Source organism: Pollachius pollachius (genome assembly GCF_949987615.1).
Source record: "Pollachius pollachius genome assembly, chromosome: 15".
NCBI lineage: Eukaryota > Metazoa > Chordata > Actinopteri > Gadiformes > Gadidae > Pollachius > Pollachius pollachius.
In genome coordinates this window covers 2608907-2632183 of record NC_136948.1, presented here as the reverse complement: position 1 = coordinate 2632183, position 23277 = coordinate 2608907, and the positions used below count along the sequence as shown (strand labels likewise).

General features: G+C 51.0%; 3 protein-coding genes across 4 annotated transcripts; 1 reads left to right on the top strand and 2 right to left on the bottom strand.

Annotated features, from left to right (window-relative positions):
- Nucleotides 1–514: 514 nt before the first annotated feature.
- Nucleotides 515–10609, bottom strand: atg14 (autophagy related 14). Its single transcript, XM_079752553.1, has 11 exons — nucleotides 10148–10609; nucleotides 9638–9700; nucleotides 8650–8692; nucleotides 8453–8534; nucleotides 7590–7827; nucleotides 6875–7104; nucleotides 6639–6756; nucleotides 6404–6494; nucleotides 6217–6302; nucleotides 2482–2656; nucleotides 515–1748 (listed from the first exon to the last, which is right to left on the bottom strand). The coding sequence occupies exons 1-11, from the start codon at nucleotides 10417–10419 to the stop codon at nucleotides 1626–1628; spliced, it is 1521 nt and encodes a 506-aa protein (XP_079608679.1). The 5' UTR covers nucleotides 10420–10609; the 3' UTR covers nucleotides 515–1625.
- Nucleotides 10610–10890: 281 nt separating this feature from the next.
- Nucleotides 10891–14869, bottom strand: tbpl2 (TATA box binding protein like 2; the record flags this gene model as incomplete). The annotated part of the gene is made up of 8 exons (XM_079752555.1): nucleotides 10891–10967; nucleotides 11077–11171; nucleotides 11595–11762; nucleotides 12513–12604; nucleotides 12725–12812; nucleotides 13010–13244; nucleotides 13353–13509; nucleotides 14822–14869. 8 exons carry the CDS (start codon nucleotides 14867–14869, stop codon nucleotides 10891–10893), a joined length of 960 nt encoding a protein of 319 aa, XP_079608681.1.
- A 367-nt stretch (nucleotides 14870–15236) lies between these two features.
- On the top strand, nucleotides 15237–20653 carry jmjd7 (jumonji domain containing 7). Of its 2 annotated transcripts, XM_079752550.1 has the most exons (9): nucleotides 15237–15414; nucleotides 15714–15867; nucleotides 16504–16642; nucleotides 17089–17203; nucleotides 18759–18815; nucleotides 18912–19007; nucleotides 19236–19312; nucleotides 19397–19556; nucleotides 20434–20653. In XM_079752550.1, exons 1-9 carry the CDS (start codon nucleotides 15351–15353, stop codon nucleotides 20520–20522), a joined length of 951 nt encoding a protein of 316 aa, XP_079608676.1. In that variant the 5' UTR covers nucleotides 15237–15350; the 3' UTR covers nucleotides 20523–20653. The 2 variants fall into 2 exon arrangements, with proteins under 2 accessions (XP_079608676.1, XP_079608675.1); XM_079752549.1 differs by having other exon boundaries at nucleotides 19397–20610.
- Nucleotides 20654–23277: the final 2624 nt, after the last annotated feature.

The following is a 23277-nucleotide window of genomic DNA, read 5'->3' as shown; positions in this document are numbered from 1 at the left end:
CAGCTCCTCCTAGCTGAGTGTTGATGTGTCCCCGAGCAAGACACTTAACCCTGACGAGCTGGCTGTCGCCTTGCATGGTTGACTCTGCCGTCGTTGTGTCAACGTGTGTATTAACCGATACCGTAAGTCGCTTTGGATAAAAGCGTCTGCTAAATACCCTAATTGTAATTGGTGGTATAATAAGTCACCTTTAAAGAATTGTTTTTATTCCCATTATGTTCTCAGTTCAGACCAGGGATCGGCAACTTTCATGATAAAGAGGGCCACATTTTTCATCATAACCATCAGAGGGCCACATGACTGCGCACTTCAAATAAATGTAAGCTGAGAGAAGCTACAAAATTTTGAATTTGGTAGATAGGATTTCCTGTATTCTGGTGCATTTGGGGGATGCCCACTACCAAAAAAATCATCCAGATTCATAACCTATGTACGGTATGTTAATTGAACCAACATACATTAATTTCATGTTTTCCATGCTCAAACAGCCACATGATTTTGATGGTTAGTGTTTTTATCAGTGCAAAGGGCTCACATACATCATCATTCAATGATGTCACAAAACTGAAAAACAGGGGCCCAACATTAAGTGCAACAACTCAATGAACTCAAACCCAACAAGCACGATATTCATTGCAGTTGTAGAAGTTGTAGTGGCGACTTAAGTGGAAAACTTTCGTGACGGATAGTTTCTAAGCAAACTAGACACATGGGTTTGCCTTTGAATTCTATGAACAGATACTCTGCTTTCATCTTTCTTGAGTTTTCTGTAACTCAAAAATGATAAAATAAAAAAAATTAAATTATCTGCGGGCCTGACTGAGTGAGGATCCGGGCCGTATGTGGCCTGTCAGTTTGCCACCCCTAGTTTAGACTAAATATTTCCCTAAATCTATGCTCCTTCAGACTCCGGGTCAGTGTATCACATCAAGCTAGGTTTTGTGGTCATTTGTGGCATCTTTTAATTTATTTTTAATACACAAATGATTGTATTTTCATAATGTCACAGATGATACCGTACTTAAGTCCATCCTAGCAGCCACGCTTCAGAGTGTGGAAGGAAGTGACCGATTTCAGCTCAATGGGTTTTGAATCAGGGTTTTAATGAGAAGAGGAGTGCATTTCTGCGGCTGGTTCCTGCAGAGCTCAGAGGAGAAACACCTCCACACACTCACACTCAGCGGGCATACAGAGACCTCTAGGCAGAAGGAGAGACGTGTGTCGACCTGTAGGTCCACCCGGAACCCTTCCAGGGATGGACCAGGACGTGATGTCATCATGCTGAAGGACCAATCAGAAGAAGACGAAGACACATTCTTCAAGTCCATTTGAAGATCATCTGAAGCCCGGTACTGGTTAAGCTCTGGACCACGAGGTTCTCCTTAGGGGGGCTGGCCCTGAACCAGGTGGTGCAGGGCTGGACCAGGAGGAGGTGGAGGTCAGGTCTGGACCAGGAGGAGATGTAGGGTCTGGACTAGGAGGTGGTGGAGGGGCTGGACCAGGAGGAGGTGGAGGTCAGGTCTGGCCCAGGAGGTGGTGGAGGTCAGGTCTGGACCAGGAGGAGATGTAGGGTCTGGACTAGGAGGTGGTGGAGGGTCTGGACCAGGAGGAGGTGGTGGAGGTGGTCAGCGCTGACCTGTGTAGGCCCTGAACCAGGAGGTGACGGAGGCGGCGGCGGAGGAGATCATTCCCCCGGGCGCCGCCGGCTGGGAGAGCTGGAGGGCGGCGCTCTGGGACATCTCCATGGGCTGGAACCACAACCATCCTCAGGTTACATCTTCAGCATTTACACAACATGGAGGACATGCAACCATCTCCTCAACCCTGGGCATACACATCAGTCCCTCCAGAAAAACGCGATTATGCGATCGCATAATTCAACGCATAATCAGCCCGCATATTCATGTGGGGGCCGCATTTTTTCAAATATGCCGCACTTTCACCGCATAAATTGCCGATTTCAGCACAAAATATGCGGGGCGTGCATGATTTCATAATCCTCGCATTTTCGTTGCAAAAAAGTTGCATATATCTTAGCAGAAAGTTGAAAAATATTGCGTTTACTTCACACAAGTGCAGCCGTTTCCCCCTGTTAGAAACGTTATGAAGTGACGTAATTACGCGACGTGAACGTCTTCGAAAAGCTGCATTTTTCGCAAGTTCCCGCATTTTTTCGCAAGTACCCGCAATTTTTGCAAGTTCCCGCAATTTCATCACATAAAATTGCATAAATATGCCGCATTTTTCATCGCATTTAAGAAAACGTGCCGCATAATCAAGGATCAGGCCCTTGCGGTGGACGCAAGGAGGGTCCGCAACGACGAAAGGGGTCCGTCACCCCCTTGCGCTGCGTGAACGTGGAACCACAATCAGCCCTTTAGGTTTAAGTGTTAGGTACCTGGGTTCACCAGGGTGTAACCAGGTGTGGGTCTGGGGGAAAGTCTACCAGAAGGGGGTCTGGGGGGGGGGGGGGGGGTTTACCTGGGAGGGGATGTCGCAGAAGCGGGGGCTGGGCACCGTCTCCCAGTCCACCCCCAGGTCCGTCTCGTCGTCGGTGACTCCTTCCTCGGCGCTCTCCTCCGCCGGCCCGTCCGCCTCCGGCTCCACGAACTCCATGGACTCCTCCAGGTCCACGGCCACCTCGAACGGCCCCGTCCTGCTCACACAGGGTAACCTCCAGCTAACCAACCCGTCCTGCTCACACACACAGGGTAACCTCCAGCTAACCAACCCGTCCTGCTCACACACACAGGGGTAACCTCCAGCTAACCAACCCGTCCTGCTCACACAGGGGTAACCTCCAGCTAACCAACCCGTCCTGCTCACACAGGGGTAACCTCCAGCTAAACAACCCGTCCTGCACACACAGGGTTAACCTCCAGCTAACCAACCCGTCCTGCTCACACAGGGTAACCTCCAGCTAACCAACCCGTCCTGCTCACACAGGGGTAACCTCCAGCTAACCAACCCGTCCTGCTCACACAGGGTAACCTCCAGCTAACCAACCCGTCCTGCTCACACAGGGTAACCTCCAGCTAACCAACCCGTCCTGCTCACACAGGGGTAACCTCCAGCTAACCAACCCGTCCTGCTCACACAGGGGTAACCTCCAGCTAACCAACCCGTCCTGCTCACACACACAGGGGTAACCTCCAGCTAACCAACCCGTCCTGCTCACACAGGGGTAACCTCCAGCTAACCAACCCGTCCTGCTCACACAGGGGTAACCTCCAGCTAACCAACCCGTCCTGCTCACACAGGGGTAACCTCCAGCTAACCAACCCATCCTGCTCACACAGGGGTAACCTCCAGCTAACCAACCCGTCCTGCTCACACACACAGGGGTAACCTCCAGCTAACCAACCCGTCCTGCTCACACAGGGGTAACCTCCAGCTAACCAACCCGTCCTGCTCACACACACAGGGGTAACCTCCAGCTAACCAACCCGTCCTGCTCACACAGGGGTAACCTCCAGCTAACCAACCCGTCCTGCTCACACAGGGGTAACCTCCAGCTAACCAACCCGTCCTGCTCACACACACAGGGGTAACCTCCAGCTAACCAACCCGTCCTGCTCACACACACAGGGGTAACCTCCAGCTAACCAACCCGTCCTGCTCACACACACAGGGGTAACCTCCAGCTAACCAACCCGTCCTGCTCACACACACAGGGGTAACCTCCAGCTAACCAACCCGTCCTGCTCACACAGGGGTAACCTCCAGCTAACCAACCCGTCCTGCTCACACAGGGGTAACCTCCAGCTAACCAACCCGTCCTGCTCACACACACAGGGGTAACCTCCAGCTAACCAACCCGTCCTGCTCACACACACAGGGGTAACCTCCAGCTAACCAACCCGTCCTGCTCACACAGGGGTAACCTCCAGCTAACCAACCCGTCCTGCTCACACCCAGGGTTAACCTCCAGCTAACCAACCCGTCCTGCTCACACACACAGGGTTAACCTCCAGCTAACCAACCCGTCCTGCTCACACAGGGGTAACCTCCAGCTAACCAACCCGTCCTGCTCACACAGGGGTAACCTCCAGCTAACCAACCCGTCCTGCTCAAACACACAGGGGTAACCTCCAGCTAACCAACCCGTCCTGCTCACACACACAGGGGTAACCTCCAGCTAACCAACCCGTCCTGCTCACACACACAGGGGTAACCTCCAGCTAACCAACCCGTCCTGCTCACACACACAGGGGTAACCTCCAGCTAACCAACCCGTCCTGCTCACACGGGGGTAACCTCCAGCTAACCAACCCGTCCTGCTCACACAGGGTTAACCTCCAGCTAACCAACCCGTTTGCTCACACACACAGGGTTAACCTCCAGCTAACCAACCCGTCCTGCTCACACAGGGGTAACCTCCAGCTAACCAACCCGTCCTGCTCACACACAGAGGTAACCTCCAGCTAACCAACCCGTCCTGCTCACACAGGGGTAACCTCCAGCTAACCAACCCGTCCTGCTCACACAGGGGTAACCTCCAGCTAACCAGCCCGTCCTGCTCACACAGGGGTAACCTCCAGCTAAACAACCCGTCCTGCACACACAGGGTTAACCTCCAGCTAACCAACCCGTCCTGCTCACACAGGGGTAACCTCCAGCTAACCAACCCGTCCTGCTCACATAGGGGTAACCTCCAGCTAACCAACCCGTCCTGCTCACACAGGGGTAACCTCCAGCTAACCAACCCGTCCTGCTCACACAGGGGTAACCTCCAGCTAAACAACCCGTCCTGCACACACAGGGTTAACCTCCAGCTAACCAACCCGTCCTGCTCACACAGGGGTAACCTCCAGCTAACCAACCCGTCCTGCTCACACAGGGGTAACCTCCAGCTAACCAACCCGTCCTGCTCACACAGGGTTAACCTCCAGCTAACCAACCCGTCCTGCACACACAGGGTAACCTCCAGCTAACCAACCCGTCCTGCACACACAGGGTAACCTCCAGCTAACCAACCCGTCCTGCTCACACACACAGGGTTAACCTCCAGCTAACCAACCCGTCCTGCTCACACAGGGGTAACCTCCAGCTAACCAACCCGTCCTGCTCACACACACAGGGGTAACCTCCAGCTAACCAACCCGTCCTGCTCACACAGGGGTAACCTCCAGCTAACCAACCCGTCCTGCTCACACAGGGGTAACCTCCAGCTAACCAACCCGTCCTGCTCACACACACAGGGGTAACCTCCAGCTAACCAACCCGTCCTGCTCACACACACAGGGGTAACCTCCAGCTAACCAACCCGTCCTGCTCACACAGGGGTAACCTCCAGCTAACCAACCCGTCCTGCTCACACAGGGGTAACCTCCAGCTAACCAACCCGTCCTGCTCACACAGGGGTAACCTCCAGCTAACCAACCCGTCCTGCTCACACAGGGGTAACCTCCAGCTAACCAACCCGTCCTGCTCACACACACAGGGTTAACCTCCAGCTAACCAACCCGTCCTGCTCACACACACAGGGGTAACCTCCAGCTAACCAACCCGTCCTGCTCACACACACAGGGGTAACCTCCAGCTAACCAACCCGTCCTGCTCACACAGGGGTAACCTCCAGCTAACCAACCCGTCCTGCTCACACAGGGGTAACCTCCAGCTAACCAACCCGTCCTGCTCACACACACAGGGGTAACCTCCAGCTAACCAACCCGTCCTGCTCACACAGGGGTAACCTCCAGCTAACCAACCCGTCCTGCTCACACAGGGGTAACCTCCAGCTAACCAACCCGTCCTGCTCACACAGGGGTAACCTCCAGCTAACCAACCCGTCCTGCTCACACAGGGGTAACCTCCAGCTAAACAACCCATCCTGCACACACAGGGTTAACCTCCAGCTAACCAACCTGTCCTGCTCACACAGGGTTAACCTCCAGCTAACCAACCCGTCCTGCACACACAGGGGTAACCTCCAGCTAACCAACCCGTCCTGCACACACAGGGTTAACCTCCAGCTAACCAACCCGTCCTGCACACACAGGGGTAACCTCCAGCTAACCAACCCGTCCTGCTCACACACACAGGGTTAACCTACAGGTAACCATCCCGTCCTGCTCACACACACAGGGAGGGCTGGTTAGTTGGTCACTCCACAGGTAACCAGCCATCACCCGGAGGTCCTTAGTAAACATCTAGTTTGATCTGGTACAGTAGCCAGAGTGTTGGTTAGCTGGTTACTCTACAGGTAACTCTCACCTGCCCAGTTTCTTGTTGTCGGGGGAGACCAGGAACATGACGTTCCTCAGGGTGTGGTGAGGGTGGAGCTTCTCGCTGTCGACGTGCTACACACACACACACACACACACACACACACAGTTTATTATTCCCAAACAAGGACTTTGGGGAGATAGACAGGTGTGTGTGTGTGTGTGTGTGTGTGTACCTGGGAGAAGGACAGGAACAGGATGTTGGTGTTGAGTTTGGCGAGGGCCCTGGTGAAGCGGTACCGGCTCAGGTTCTCCCCGCAGAACTCACTGCATACACAAGGGGGGGGGGGGGGGGGGGGGGGGGTCAGAGCCATGTGACGGGGGGTCATGTGACAGGGGGGTCATGTAACGGGGGTCATGTGACAGTGGTCACGTGACGGGGGTCCTGTGAAGGGGGGGGTCATGCGTTACCTGTTGCAGAGCTTCTTAGGCAGGTTGATGTCCAGGATGTGAGACAGGATGTTAGCTAGCTGAGTGGCGTAGCACAGCGCTGCGCTTATGGTGTGGGCGGGGCTTATGTGCTCCAGCTCTGCAACACACACACACACACACACACACACACACACGTTGAAATCAAAACACAGCCCCTCCCCCCTCCCCCTCGGTCCAGCGAACCCCCGACCCTCTGGCCCCGCCCGTCCGCTCACCTGGCCCCTGACTGGCGCCCTTCTCCTCGGCCCAGCTGTAGTAGGCGGAGCAGTCCCCGTTGCTAGGCAGCGTGACGTGGGGCCCGGTGATGCTGATGCTGGTGTCCCCGTTGTGGTCGTCCCACACCCAGCGGCCCGACAGGTAGGTGGTGCGCCGTGCCTCCGCCAGCTCGCTCACCGTGCTGGAGGGCAGCGCCGGCTCGCTCTCCAGGGCCACGTCCGCCGGGTCCCTGCTTGGGGGGGGAGGGGCGCGCTTAAGGGCCAGGTGCATCGTGGGACTTGGAGTCCGGGCGTGGTTTGAAGCGGTTTGCCTAACGGGAACCGTGACCTCAGCGGGCTAGATGATAGCGGAGACGATGAGGGAGACAACACGTCTTCTATAGTGTGAGAGGTGTGTGTGTGTGTGTCTTGTGTGTGTGCCTGTGTCTGTGAATGTATAAGTATTTGCGATCATATGTGCGTGTGTGTGTGTGCGTGCATGCGTGCGTGCGTGCGTGCGTGCGTGCGTGCGTGCGTGCGTGCGTGCGTGCGTGCGTGCGTGCGTGCATGCGTGCGTGTGTATAAGCGTGTATAAGAGTATGCGACGATGTGCGCGCGTATGTATATAAGCGTACACACACGATGTGTGCGTACGACGATGTGTGTGAGTGAGTGATTGTGTGTGTGTGTGTTTGTGTGTGTATAAGAGTGTGCGATGACGTGTGCGTGTGCGGACCTGCTGGGCAGCTTGTCCTCCCGCGTGGGGAACACGTGGGCGGTGAGGTCCAGGACCTGCTCGCGGCGGACCTGGGCCAGGCTCTCCAGGCGCTGCCCCAGCTCCCGGCCGCGGCGCTCCAGCAGCTCCGCCAGCCGCCGCGTGTGGCGCTCCATCTTGTCCCGCTTCTCCTGGTGCCGGCTCGCCCGCCGCTGCAGCCGGCCGCTCTCCTCCTGGGAGCGCAGGAGCAGCTCCTTGCCTGAGGAGGAGGAGGAGGAGGTGGTGAGGAGGAGGTGGTGGGGAGGAGGTGGTGGGGAGGAGGTGGTGGGGAGGAGGAGGTGGAGGTGGAGGAGGAGAAGGAGATGAAGTGGAGATGAGGAGGTGAAGAGGCGGAGGTAAAGGAGGTGGAGGAGAAGGAGGTGAAGAGGCGGAGGTAAAGGAGGTGGAGGAGGAGAAGGAGGTGAAGAGGTGGAGGAAAAGGAGGGGGATATGAGATTGAGGTGGAGGTGAGGTGAGGTGGAGTCGGGGAGGTGGGGAGGAGGTGGCAGGGGTCCCACGTCAGGCAGGTCTTTGGTCTAACATCTGGGTAACATTCTGGTGGTCCACCGGAATGTTCTCAATCACTGACTATGGTGCAAACATAGTCATTGTATAATTATAACAGCTTTATGCTACTACTACTACTACTACTAGAATACTATAGTGGCACTTCCATTGTTACAATAGGGATTAATGTCTGGGATTAACGAGAACATCTCCCCAGCCCGTGTCACCTCTGGATGACTCCAGCTTAGTTTCGTGTATCGTATGAAACATTGGCTCATCAACAACACTTCCTCATATTGGAATGAACACTTCCAATAAGGTCGCCGGGGTGAACGTACCGCTGCGGACCTCCTCGTTGCCCCAGGCAACCGCCTCCTTCAGCTGCTCGATCTTCATCTTACACGACATGATCTTCCATTTCTGTGGAAGGACCACAAGTGACATTAAGTCGCCACGGCAACAAGCTGTCGACAGCAGGGGGGTTCAGAGGGAGTGAGAGAACCTAAGCATGCAGAGATCCCCCAGAGCCACTCACCATCTGGTCGGCCTGCAGGGTGGGCTCCATCGCTGCGATCACACTGTGAGGGGAGAGACAGGTCAGCACGGGAGAGACAGGTCAGGACGGGGAGGGACAGGTCAGCACGGGAGAGACAGGTCAGGAAGGGGAGAGACAGGTCAGCACGAGAGAGACTGGTCAGTACGGGGAGAGACAGGTCAGGACGGGCAGAGACAGGTCAGGACGGGGAGACAGGTCAGGACGGGGAGAGACAGTTCAGGGCGGGAGAGAGAAGTCAGGACGGGGAGAGACAGGTCAGCACGGGAGACACAGGTCAGGACAGTGAAAGACGGGTCAAGACAGGGAGAGATTGGTCAGGACGGGGAGAGACAGGTCAGGGCGGGGAGAAACAGGTCAGGGCGGGGAGAGACAGGTCAGGGCGGGGAGAGACAGGTCTGGACAGGGAGAGACAGGTCAGCACGGGAGAGACAGGTCAGGGCGGGGAGAGACAGGTCAGCACGGGGAGAGATGGGACAAGATGGAGAGAGACAGGTCAACACGGGGAGAGAGGGGCCAAGATGGGGAGAGACAGGTCAGTCCGCACCAGTGTACACTTAATAGCCTGTCTACCGGTTGTCCTTATACCTGTATTCTATGTCGTTGACCTGTATACCTCCACCTGTCGAGTGTCGAGGTGTCCCTGAGCGAGACGCCTCACCCTAACTGCTCCTGACGAGCTGGCTGTCACCGGTTGGCACCGCCGTCGTGTGTGAATGTGTGAATGTGTGAATATTGTTAAGTGCTTTGAGGGACCACTGGTTAGAAAAGCGCTGCATAAATGCAGTCCATTTACCATTCAACCTGTATCCTAAGTTTACTCTGGCTTTATTTTTTTTTCTGGATGTTATTAATAACCTGTAGTTTACCTATACATGATATATAACCTGTAGTACCTGCATATAAATGATACCAATGTATACCAATAAAGTAGATGTCATTTACCTTCCTTTATCAAGGTGCATCTTACCTCTTCTGCAGCTGATCCTTCTCTTCTTTAAGCGCCGTCAGTCGCTCCAGCTTCTCTATGTATCTACACAGCAGGAGGGCGCAGGGGAAGTTGAACTAAACACCCGCCAGCTCGATCACATCAAACAAACGCTCCGAGTTTAGGAGTCCAGCAGCTGGGATCCTGTACCTTCAGATCAACAACAGCCTGGCCGCTAGATTCTAAGAACCAGACCACACTCAGGACCTCAAATAGATTCTGACATCAGCTCGGCAGGATTGACAGAATAAAGGCTTATTGTTGTTTCAAGGTAATGTTACTATAAAAGGTTTACTGGAAACCTAAATAACGACTCTCGGAAAACTGGGGCGACAAAAACAACGGGGGCTAACTAGCCTGCGGCTAACAGTTATGTAAATATACAAGAGATCTGCTAATGCTAACCAGCCAGGCTAGCTGTCGTCTCTCCGAACTTCAGATCCGACACAAGCACCGTGTCATGGACCCCCAATTCCCCCTCCTCACACTCACCGTTCAGGGTTCCTCCCGTCGATGTACACGAAGTCCCCGGACTGAACGCAGCGGCTACAGGTGAGCTTCCTCCGAGCGGAGCCGCAGAGAGGACAGCGCTCCACGGCCACGGAGAGACCCTCCGCGTCGTCCACCGACTCCACCGTCACGCTCCCCGGGGAGCCGTGCAGGTGGTACGGCCGAAGAGGCGGCCGCCCCGCGGGCTGCGGCCCGGGGACGGCAGCGTCACCTGGGCCGAGCGAGCGGACCCCACATCCCGCTGGGGAGTCCATGGAGCCCCGCTCGATGCTAAGCTAACCACAGCTCGGAGTTTAGAAGGCTTACTGCGCCTCGTTTAGAGGGGTTTCAGGTCCTCATCTCGATTGTAAATATTAATATTCGGAGCACAAACGCGCCCGTTATGCGACAACGCCAGGGAAGTGATTTGTTTTGAACTACGAAACTGCGACTTTCCGCTTTCTGTTTCTCCTGACCACGTGATAGTGTTTGTTTATGTGGTGACGAGGCATGGGGGGCGGAGTCACGGCCAGGCAGGGGGCGGAGTCAACCACATATGAAAATAATATTTTATTGACCAAGACCGACAAATACATTTTCAGCTGCTTTGCCATCCAAACCAGACACAGATAACACAAACTATAAGTTCAATAAACTAAGCTGAATGCATAATAAGTTAAATTAAGAATTACTTAAACTATACAGTAAATAAATGCGATGTGAGTGGCCGGCATCAGCAACAACATTCACTGCTTTCTAAATCCTTTAAGGATAGGATAAATATTCTCAAACGCCTCGTAGATCTCCTCTCGTTCCTTAGCACCTGGAAAGAGGAGACACGGCACAGTGTCACCGTGACAACATACAGCGTGACCCTGACAACGACACAGCTCTACCCTGACGACAATAACAACACAACCCTAGCAACCAACCTGTCAGGACCACCTTCCCCGACACGAAGATGAGCAGGACGATGCGAGGCTTCACCATGCGGTAGATCAGCCCTGGGAACAGCTCCGGCTCGTAGCTACACACACACACACACACACACACACACACACACACACACACACACACACACACACACACACACACACACACACACAGAACTGGGTCAGACCAGCCTACCTGCTGAACTGGGTCAGACAGCCTACCTGCTGGTGGGTCAGACAGCCTACCTGCTGAACTGCTGGTGGGTCAGACAGCCTACCTGCTGGTAGGTCAGACAGCCTACCTGCTGGTGGGTCAGACAGCCTACCTGCTGAACTGCTGGTGGGTCAGACAGCCTACCTGCTGGTGGGTCAGACAGCCTACCTGCTGGTGGGTCAGACAGCCTACCTGCTGTACTGCTGGTGGGTCAGACAGCCTACCTGCGGGTGGTTCAGACAGCCTACCTGCTGGTGGGTCAGACAGCCTACCTGCTGAACTGCTGGTGGGTCAGACAGCCTACCTGCTGAACTGCTGGTGGGTGAGCACCAGCCCCTCCAGGCGGATGGGGAAGCAGACGTCGCAGCTGGCCACCATGTTCTGGATCTTGAAGTCCAGGAAGCGGGCGGTGAAGCCCAGCTTCTGCACCACGCGGGCGTACTTCCTGGCTGCCAGCCGCGACTGCTCCTCACTGCATCACACACACATAGATGTAGAACATGTAGAGCAGTATAGATGGACACCATGTAGAGCAGTATAGATGGAGAACATGTAGAGCAGTATAGATGGAGAACATGTAGAGCAGTATAGATGGACACCATGTAGAGCAGTATAGATGGAGAACATGTAGAGCAGTATAGATGTAGAACATGTAGAGCAGTATAGATGGAGAACATGTAGAGCAGTATAGATGTAGAACATGTAGAGCAGTATAGATGGACACCATGTACAGCAGTATAGATGGACACCATGTAGAGCAGTATAGATGTAGAACATGTAGAGCAGTATAGATGGAGAACATGTAGAGCAGTATAGATGGAGAACATGTAGAGCAGTATAGATGGACACCTTGTAGAGCAGTATAGATGTAGAACATGTAGAGCAGTATAGATGTAGACCATGTAGAGCAGTATAGATGTAGACCATGTAGAGCAGTTTAGATGTAGACCATGTAGAGCAGTATAGATGGACACCATGTAGAGCAGTGTAAATGTAGATCATGTAGAGCAGTATAGATGTAGAACATGTAGAGCAGTATCGATGGAGAACATGTAGAGCAGTATAGATGGAGAACATGTAGAGCAGTATAGATGGAGAACATGTAGAGCAGTATAGATGTATAGATGTAGAACATGATGAGCAGTATAGATGGAGAAAAGGTAGAGCCGTGTAGATATACATTATGAGAGGGCTATAGATGTAGAACATGTAGAGGTGCTACCTCTTGGCTCCGGTACAGACCATCTTCCCAGAGCTGAAGATCAGCGCTGTGGTCCTCGGCTCCCGAATCCTCATGATGACCGCAGCAAAACGCTGACACACACATCATACAACAACAACAACAACACATAAACACAACATGTGTGTGTGTGTGTGTGTGTGTGTGTGTGTGTGTGTGTGTGTGCGTGTGTGTGCGTGTGTGTGTGTGCGTACCTTGGGGTTGTATTCTGCATTCCTGGCTTGGAGGGCGATGAACTTCAGGTCCAGGGAACAGCCCAGATTCACCGTGGAGACAATGTTCCTACACACACACACACATGCACACACACACACACACACACACACACACAATGTCTTTTGGTTTTAGGGTTTGGGTTGTTTGTACAAGGGCAAGTTAATAATAGGGTTACGATTGGTGAGGACTAGTTCATCTTAAGATATGGGTTAGTCAGGGTTAGTTAATAATAGGGTTAAGGTAAGTTAGGGATAAATCTTAACTGTAGCTGTGGAATGATTCCAGAGCGTTCGGTCACAGGGGTCATGGGGGTCATAGGGGTCATGGGGGTCATGGAGCAGAAGGGAGAAGCCCCCATTCCCGCCATGGGCCCTGCTGGCTGCTGGCCCCCAGGTGGCTCCTGGGTAATGTAGTCCGGGCAGACGCCGCTGTCCTGGGAGACGTTGTGGGCGTCGTCATCATTTCCAACCGACTCACTAGCATGACCCGTCACATGATCTGTCACATGACCACACCAGACATAAACACATCAGCACCCCTAGCAACCTGTCCCTCCATCCTCTCCCATCCTTCAACCATTGCTAGCCGTGCTAGCAGCATCAGTACCGGCCAAGCTGCGGTTGGCTGCTTCCTGTGAGCTGAGGTCATCAGGCAGGAAGCTGAGGTCCAGGTCTCCCTCACGGCTCTTCTTAGGCTCCGCCCCCCCGAAGGAGCCGTCCGGAGTAGGCCCCTCGGGGCCCTCGTCAATCAAGAAGGACAAATCCTGGAAACACACCGCTACAAATCAACACTGAAATACAAGTCAAACGTGAAGAACTACAAGTCAAACGTGAAGAACTACAAGTCAAACGTGAAGAACTACAAGTCAAACGTGAGAACTGCAAGTCAAACATGGAACCACAGGTCAAACGTGAAGAACTACAAGTCAAACGTGAAGAACTACAAGTCAAACATGGAACCATGAGTCAAACGTGAAGAACTACAAGTCAAACGTGAGAACTGCAAGTCAAACATGGAACCACAGGTCAAACGTGAAGAACTACAAGTCAAACATGGAACCATGAGTCAAACGTGAAGAACTACAAGTCAAACGTGAGAACCACAAGTCAAACGTGAAGAACTACAAGTCAAACGTGAAGAATTGCAAGTCAAACGTGAGAACTACAAGTCAAGCATGGATCCACAAGTCAAACGTGAAGAACTACAAGTCAAACGTGAGAACTACAAGTCAAGCATGGAACCACAAGTCAAACGTGAAGAACTACAAGTCAAACGTTAGAACCACAAGTCAAACATGGAACTACAAGTTAAACGATAGGGACTACAAGTCAAACGTAAGAACTACAAGTCAAATGTGAGAACTACAAGTCAAATGTGAGAACTACAAGTAAAAACATGAACTACAAATCAAAAATTAACGACAAACCAACACGTAGAACTAAGAATGAAAACAGATTGATGGAGAGATGATAGAGACAGAATGATAGAGAGACAGGGAAAGACCAAATGATGAGGATCGATTTAGGGTCTCCATTTCATCTGAGTGCAGTTTGTTCCGTCAATGCTGTAAACGGTTTCATCTTATGGTTTGAGTTTAAGTTCTGATACTGGATTTGGCAGACACTTTAATCCAAAGCGTAGTTATATTAAACATACATACACACATACATATGATATTAGGGTTACAGTCAGTTGACCCTTACATACATACACACATGCATGCAATTAAGGAGCAGGTAGGGGTTAAAGATAATGCTGAAGGATGCCTAGTTTGTGGACTAAACAGCTCATTCTGCTGGCTTACCTGTTCACTAAACTATCCTAACTTCATGTCTGGAACCCAATGTTTGACGTTTACCACAACCAACATCCATTCACAGACAAAATAATGAGACCTTTAACACCAATTTTTGCATCCTTTTTATTTTACACGGGATAAAACCTCACCCCCTCACAAACAAACGCAGCGCAGTAGTTGAGTGCACCCGATTGACACCGAGCAGGACGGAGTGAGACCGAGGGTGACCGAAGACTCCCTCAAACATTGCACTCAGCAGCCAGCCTTTCCTACTTACATTTGCAATTGAATCGTCAAAGTATCGCTCCAATGCGCATTCATCCATGCCTGCTCGGGCGGTTAAATAGAGACGATGTCATTCCCATGATTACAACCCGCCGGCTCCCTAATGATCGGATAAGGCTCGATTGGCTCCAGGTGTGATGAAAGTGGACCTCTTTAGTTCTTTCTTTGTATAGGTATTTCAGTTTAATAAACTGCTTTTGCAGTACTGCCGGTACATATAGGGTTATATGTGGATACAGCGAAGTTTATTGAGTTAAATATCAGATGATCTTTAAACTCAACTTTTGATCTATTTTAACAATTTTAACAATTTTAACAATTTTCTTGCCAATAGAGGGAGACAGTCGGCCTTTTTTCCCCCTAGAATCCACACCGGAAGGAAAAACTCACTGCACATGCGCACACCATGTAAACAAAGCAGCATGGCGTGTTGTCAAAATCTTGTCTTCTATTCTTTTATATACAAACATATATAGCAAATATATCGTCTAGATTTCTAACTTAATAGTTTTTGATGATCCATGATGGCGGAGAAACCAGAGGGATTGAACAAATGTTTGCGAGACTTTTCTGAAGAAGCGCGAGGCGAGTTTACTGATGGGAATAATAAAGCAGACGACATGACAAAGTTGTAATAGAGCTGCTTAATGACTATTAACTAACTATAACTGTCTACCACTGACGACTTTATTAATGGGTTTAAAATGTTGGTTTAAAATGAAACAAAGTTAAAGAACGAATACTCGCAGAGCCGTGAGGACATGTCGTCTGTGAATGTTTCTAGAGCACTGCTTTACATTATTATGAATGGTGATGTTTGTTCTGATCACTCAGCTGAGTGCCTGACTTCTGTGAAATAATAACATCTCATTGGTTGTCTGCAGAACTTTACCTGAACCAATCCGTGCCTTACCTCGAGCTCCCGCCCTCCCCACTGGAGTTCTACCGCGACTGGATTGGTCCAAATAAGCCCTGCATCATCCGCAATGCTTTCAACCATTGGCCAGCCCTGTCCAGATGGAGCCCAGAATACTTCAGGTCAGACACCTGTCGAGGTGAACCGTGTCATTCCTCAGACTGATGTGTGCTGAACTCGAAGGGGACACCCATATATGATTGTGGCACAGTGCGCAACAGAAACACAGAAAGTGTGTTAGTTTAGGAACACCTGTGATGGACACGGATGACTTCAGGTCCCTTAGCACTGGTGTGGGGGTGAAGAGCAATCGATTTAGAGGTCGGCTCACTTGGACTGGGGTTAGAAAGGGAGGGGCTTTGCAAAACACAAAACATTGGGGTCTCTCTAGAACTATCCAGAACCTTGAGTATATATAAACCAGAGCAGACCACTAGGTCTCTAGACTATCTAGAACCTTGAGTATATACTGTATTAACCAGAGCAGACCACTGGGTCTCTAGAACTATCTAGAACCTTGAGTGTATATAAACCAGAGCAGACCATTGGGTCTCTAGAACTAACTAGAACTGTGAGTATATATAAACCAGGCCAGAGCACCAGGTGTCTCTAGAACTATCTAGAACCTTGAGTATATACTGTATAAACCAGACCGGACATCTCTAGATTCTAGATAGTCCATGAGGTCCGCTGCGGTTTTTATATATAATCCCTAGATTCTAGAACCCAGACCAGAGCTCATGATGTCATCCCAACAGGGAGAAGCTGGGGTCAAAGGTCATCAGCGTGGCGGTGACCCCTGACGGCTACGCGGACGCGGTTAGCGACGGGCGCTTCATGATGCCGGAGGAGCGGAGCATGACCTTCTCCTCGCTGCTGGACGTCATCGAGGGCAAGGTGGGGCCGCACAGGAAGTGGGACCTCCAGACAGGAAGTAGAACCTCCAGACAGGAAGTAGAACCTCCAGACAGGAGGTAAAACCTCTATACAGGAAGAACCACTTATAGACAGGAAGTAGAACCTCTAGACTGGAGGTACAACCTCTAGACAGGAGGTACAACCTCTATACAGGAAGAACCACCTCCAGACAGGTAGTACAACCTCTATACAGGAAGAACAACTTCTATACAGGAAGTACAACATCTAGACAGGAAGTACAACATCTTCACAAGAAACACTACCCAGGCAGCCAAATATCTAGGCAGGCAACAGAAAATGTTCACAGGAAGTAGAACATATACATAGGAATCGGAACAGCTATACAGGAAGCAGCATCTGGACAGGCAGTAGAACATTTTCGCGGGAAGGAGAACATCTGTGTGTGTGTGTGTGTGTGTGTGTAGGTGGAGCAGCCGGGGGTGTACTACGTCCAGAAGCAGTGCTCCAACCTGACGGAGGAGCTTCCTGAGCTGACAGCGGACATAGAGGAGGACATACCCTGGATGAGCCAGGCCCTGGGTACACACACACGCACACACACACACCTCCATAACACACACACGCACACACACACACACACCTCCATAACACTCATACACCATAACACACACACACACCTCCATAACACTCATACACCATAACACACACACACACCTCCATAACACTCACACACCATAACACACACCTCCACAACACACGCACACCATAACACAAACACACACAGACACACACCTCCATAACACTCATACACCATAACACACACACACACACCTCCATAACACACACACACACACCTCCATAACACTCATACACCATAACACACACCTCCATAACACTCATACACCCTAACACACACACACACACCTCCATAACACACACACACACACACACACACACCTCCATAACACTCATACACCATAACACACACCTCCATAACACTCATACACCATAACACACACACACACACACACACACCTCCATAACACTCATACACCATAACACACACCTCCATAACACACACACAAACACACACACACACCTCCATAACACTCATACACCATAACACACACCTCCATAACACTCATACACCATAACACACACACACACACACACACCTCCATAACACTCATACACCATAACACACACCTCCATAACACTCATACACCATAACACACACACCTCCATAACACTCATACACCATAACACACACCTCCATAACACACACACACCTCCATAACACTCATACACCATAACACTCATACACCATAACACACACACACACCTCCATAACACTCATACACCATAACACACACACACACCTCCATAACACTCATACACCATAACACACACACACACCTCCATAACACTCATACACCACAACACACACCTCCATAACACTCATACACCATAACACACACACACACACAAACCTCCATAACACTCATACACCATAACACACACACACACACCTCCATAACACACATACACCATAACACACACACACACACACACACCTCCATAACACACATACACCATAACACACACCTCCATAACACAAACACACACAGACACACACGCACACACACACACCTCCATAACACACACACACCATAACACACACCTCCATAACACTCATACACCATAACACACACCTCCATAACACACACACACCATAACACAAACACACACAGACACACACAAACACACAGACATACACACACAACTCCATAACACTCATACACCATAGCACACACACACACCTCCATAACATACACCATAACACAAACACACACACACATACACACACACGTGTCCATAACACACACATCCATAACACACACACACACACACACACACCATATCATACAGACACTCTCACACACCTCCATAACATACAGACACACAAACTCACACACCCCCATAACACACACACACACACACACACGGTCCCTATCACACACACACACACACACGTCCATGATACACACACACGACAAACGTAACACTAATCTCTCTCTCTCTCTCTCTCTCTCTCTCTCTCTCTCTCTCTCTCTCTCTCTCTCTCTCTCTCTAGGGAGGTCCCCTGATGCAGTGAACTTTTGGATGGGAGAAGCCAGCGCTGTCACTTCCTGTAAGGACCTTGTCTAGGTTGCCATGGGAACATCACAGTGGTCCTAGTAGTCACACAATTAAGTCTGTTTTTGTGTGTGTGTGTGTGTGTGTATAGTACACAAGGACCACTATGAGAACCTGTACTGCGTGATTTCTGGAGAGAAGACGTTCATCCTCCTCCCGCCGACCGACCGGCCTTTCATCCCATACGGTAACGAAAAAACAACCGACTCCCGTCACCAGAGTGACACATCTTAGCGGTAACCGTGGCAACAATGTGAGCGGTGACCGTCGCTTCAAACTTTACCTCCAGTCATACTCTCACACGGTGTTAGGTAACCATGGTAACAGCCACGAGGGCCTCCACACGTACATCTCCCCCGTAACCATGGGAACGCGCGTCACTGAAGGTGGTAACCATGGCAACGTGTTTTCCCAGGCCTGTACCCGCCGGCGGTCTACAGGCAGGCCGCGGACGGACGCTTCGAGGTGGACGAGCAGACGGACGCCGAGAAGGTTGGAGTCTTTGTCGTCGTCCTCTTCCTCATCACACTCTTCACACACCGTCACATGACCAACACCTCCCCCCCCCCCCCCCAGGTGGCCTGGATCCCCCTGGACCCCCTGGCCCCGGACCTGGAGCGCTACGGGTCGTACCGCGAGGCCAGACCCCTGCTGTGCCGCGTGGCGGCGGGCGAGATGCTGTACCTCCCCTCCCTCTGGTTCCACCACGTCAGGCAGAGCCAGGGCTGCATCGCTGGTGCTGCCTCACTACTACCTCACTACTACTGCTGCTACATCACTACTACCTCACTACTACTACCTCACTACTACTGCTGCTACATCACTACTACCTCACTACTACTACCTCACTACTACTGCTGCTACATCACTACTACCTCACTACTACTGCTACTACATCACTACTACCTCACTACTACTGCTACTACATCACTACTACCTCACTACTACTACCTCACTACTACTGCTACTACATCACTACTACCTCACTACTACTGCTACTACATCACTACTACCTCACTACTACTACCTCACTACTACTGCTGCTACATCACTACTACCTCACTACTACTGCTACTACATCACTACTACCTCACTACTACTGCTACTACATCACTACTACCTCACTACTACTACCTCACTACTACTGCTACTACATCACTACTACCTCACTACTACTACCTCACTACTACTGCTGCTACATCACTACTACCTCACTACTACTACCTCACTACTACTGCTGCTACATCACTACTACCTCACTACTACTGCTACTACATCACTACTACATCGCTAGTACTGCTACCTCACTACTGCTGCTGCTGCTACTACCGCTATTTCACTACTACTGCTGCGTTACTACTATTGCTACTACGTCAGAACTACTGCTGCACTATTACTACTACTATTGCTACGTCACTAATGCTACTGCTACTACTGCACTATCACCACCGCTATGTCACTACTACTACTGCTATGTCACTACTACTACTGCTACGTCACTGCTACTACTGCACTATCACCACCGCTATGTCACTACTACTACTGCTACTACTGCACTATCACTGCGCTCCGCCTACCCACAGCAGTACTGATACTGTTGTTGTGTGTTGCAGTGAACTTCTGGTACGACATGGATTATGACATCAAGTACAACTACTACCAGCTCCTGGACAGGCTCTCCGGCCTCACCCCACAACCATGACCTCACAGGAAGTCACCATGACCTCACAGGAAGTCACCATGACATCACAGGAAGTCCCGGCAGAGAGATACGAAGTACATCATCTGGAAACGAGTCATTCGAATGTGCCATTATACACCTTATACTGTATACTACTAATGTACTACTTCTCAATGAAAACTATTTAAATAAATGAACTTCAGTGAACTACAAATTTCATCTTCTCACCTGTCTCATGATCAATGTTTATTATAATGAATTAGACAGTACAGAAACAGGTCGTTAAGGAGCAGGTAGGGGTTAGACATTACAGAGACAGGTCATTAAGGAGCAGGTAGGGGTTAGACAGTAGAGAGACATGTCATTAGCAGGTAGGGGTTGGACAGTACAGAGACAGGTCCTTAAGGAGCAGGTAGGGGTTAGACAGTACAGAGACGGGTCATTAAGGAGCAGGTAGGGGTTAGACAGTACAGAGACGGGTCGTTAAGGAGCAGGTAGGGGTTAGACAGTACAGAGACGGGTCATTAAGGAGCAGGTAGGGGTTAGACAGTACAGAGACGGGTCATTAAGGAGCAGGTAGGGGTTAGACAGTACAGAGACAGGTCATTAAGGAGCAGGTAGGGGTTAGACAGTACAGAGACGGGTCATTAAGGAGCAGGTAGGGGTTAGACAGTACAGAGACGGGTCATTAAGGAGCAGGTAGGGGTTAGACAGTACAGAGACAGGTCATTAAGGAGCAGGTAGGGGTTGGACAGTACAGAGACAGGTCGTTAAGGAGCAGGTAGGGGGTGGACAGTGAATACAGAGAACGGTCATTAACCAATGCACTATCTGACCATGCTCGCGTGTTAGAGAGTCATGGGATGGAGGTGTGAGTGTGTGAAGTCCTTAGCCATCACGCTGTGTGTTAAGCAAGAGCTAAAAGAGATTAGCCCTCTGCTATGTTGGCCAACACCAAATCTCCATTTTTTCCTGTGGTTTGAGTTGAAACTGAATGTTACAAAAATAGTATTTAAGTATTTAAATAGGAAGATCTTACTTCGAAGAAAGACACATTGATTAGAATATTCCAGAAGAATCCTGAAACCAGCCATGTGTGCCCCTTACTGAGTGCTGCCAATGAGTGTGTGTGTGTGTGTGTGTGTGTGTACGAGGGTGTGTATAAGTATGTATGTGTGTATAAGTGTGTGTGAGTCTTTAAGATTGTGTGTGTGTGTTTGTATAAGTGTGTGTGTGTGTGTTTGTTTGTGTATGTATAAGTGTGTATGTGTGTGTGTGTTTGTGCGTGTATAAGTATGTGTGTATAAGTGTGTGTGTGTGTGTGTATAAGTAAGTGTGTGTGTGTATAAGTGTGTGTGTGTATGTATAAGTATGTGTGTGTGTGTGTGTGTATAAGTATGTGTGTGTGTATGAGTATGTGTGTGTGTGTGAGTATGTGTGTGTGTATAAGTGTGTGTGTGTGTGTGTGTATAAGTGTGTGTGTGTGTATAAGTGTGTGTGTGTGTGTGTGTGTAAAAGTATGTGTGTGTGTGTATAAGTGTGTGTATAAGTGTGTGTGTGTATAAGTGTGTGTGTGTGTACCAGGAGGTGTAATCCTGCCAGACTTGCCAGCAGAATGAGCTGTGTTGGAGTGCTGGCTGTCCTGCTGCTCCTGGCCTCCGGACCAGGTCTAGCCGGGTCCTCGGGTCCTGGTCAGACCCAGTCTACGCCCGACCCGGACCCGGTGGGGGTCCAGGGGGAGGGGGTAGACGTGCTGGTCATCTGGGACCACCTGACGGGTCTGAAGGACCTGGTCCTCCGGCTGAGCGAGCAGGCCGTGGCCCAGCGGCTGGTCCTCAGGAGCCTGGAGACCAGGGTCCAGGACCAGCAGCTCACCTCCCTGGAGACCTCAGAGCGGGTCCGGGGCCTGGAGGCCCTGCAGGTCCAGGTGAACCTCACCCAAGACCAGGTGCTCGGACTGACCCGGTCCTTGTCCAGGATAGGGGATCTGGAGGAGCAGAACTCAGGTAAACTCAGACCCAGACCTGGACTCTGAGCAGGTCTTGGTCTTTTCCTCTGGAATTAAGTAGAACTAAAGTCTAGAATGAGAACAGGCGGGCCTGGAGATGTGTGTCTATGTAGCAGAGCAGCCGGCTGCTGATTTAGCCGGCCGGATTCAGGTCCAACGTCCTTGACCTGGTGCTTGATCCCACTAGCTTGTTGTACTGCTGACGTAAACGGTCATCTCAAAGGTTTCCGCTCCGTTCTCTGTGGAGACACTTTCTGGGCTAGGCCATGATTGTTCCATAAGCTCCTCCCCACAGTGTTCCTCGTTCTAGACAGATGGACGGGACAGTTGTTGACTCCACTATTAAATAGCACCCAGTCGTGGACGAGCATCCCAGACAGACAGCCAACCTGTTCAGTGCTATGAAGAACCTGGTGGAGGAAACGACTCCATGCCTCTATATTACCGTAGTAACCTGGAGGTTGCCGTAGTAACCTTGAGCAGTAATGGATGTGGGCCACGTGGAAGTGGGACGGGATGTTGGTGGGAGGATGGAGTGATGAGGCTGGAGTGATGAGTGATGAAGTTATGAAGTGATGAGTGATGGAGTGGTGAGTGTTGGACGGATGAGTGATGGGTGATGTGGTTTCAGTTCTGGAGCCCAGGCTGGACGCCCAGGAGGCCGAGGTGGATCACCTTAAGAATAAGAACACAGGTGGGTCTTATTACTCTCACCTATGTAACCTGTCAAACTCACCTGTTACCAGTCAAACTCACCTGTTACCTGTC

What these genes read in the sequence shown, in the direction of transcription:
- atg14 (XM_079752553.1), bottom strand. Translation starts at nt 10,419, where the DNA reads ATGGACTCCCCAGCGGGATGTGGGGTCCGCTCGCTCGGCCCAGGTGAC. An exon ending in CAACGAGGAGGTCCGCAGCG is followed by an intron (nt 7,828 to 8,452) that starts GTACGTTCACCC and finishes CCTCCTCCTCAG; the next exon opens with GCAAGGAGCTGCTCCTGCGC. An exon ending in CCTAAGAAGCTCTGCAACAG is followed by an intron (nt 6,495 to 6,638) that starts GTAACGCATGAC and finishes TTGTGTATGCAG; the next exon opens with TGAGTTCTGCGGGGAGAACC.
- jmjd7 (XM_079752549.1), top strand. Translation starts at nt 15,351, where the DNA reads ATGATGGCGGAGAAACCAGAGGGATTGAACAAATGTTTGCGAGACTTT. An exon ending in TGGACGTCATCGAGGGCAAG is followed by an intron (nt 16,643 to 17,088) that starts GTGGGGCCGCAC and finishes GTGTGTGTGTAG; the next exon opens with GTGGAGCAGCCGGGGGTGTA. An exon ending in AGCCAGCGCTGTCACTTCCT is followed by an intron (nt 18,816 to 18,911) that starts GTAAGGACCTTG and finishes GTGTGTGTATAG; the next exon opens with TACACAAGGACCACTATGAG.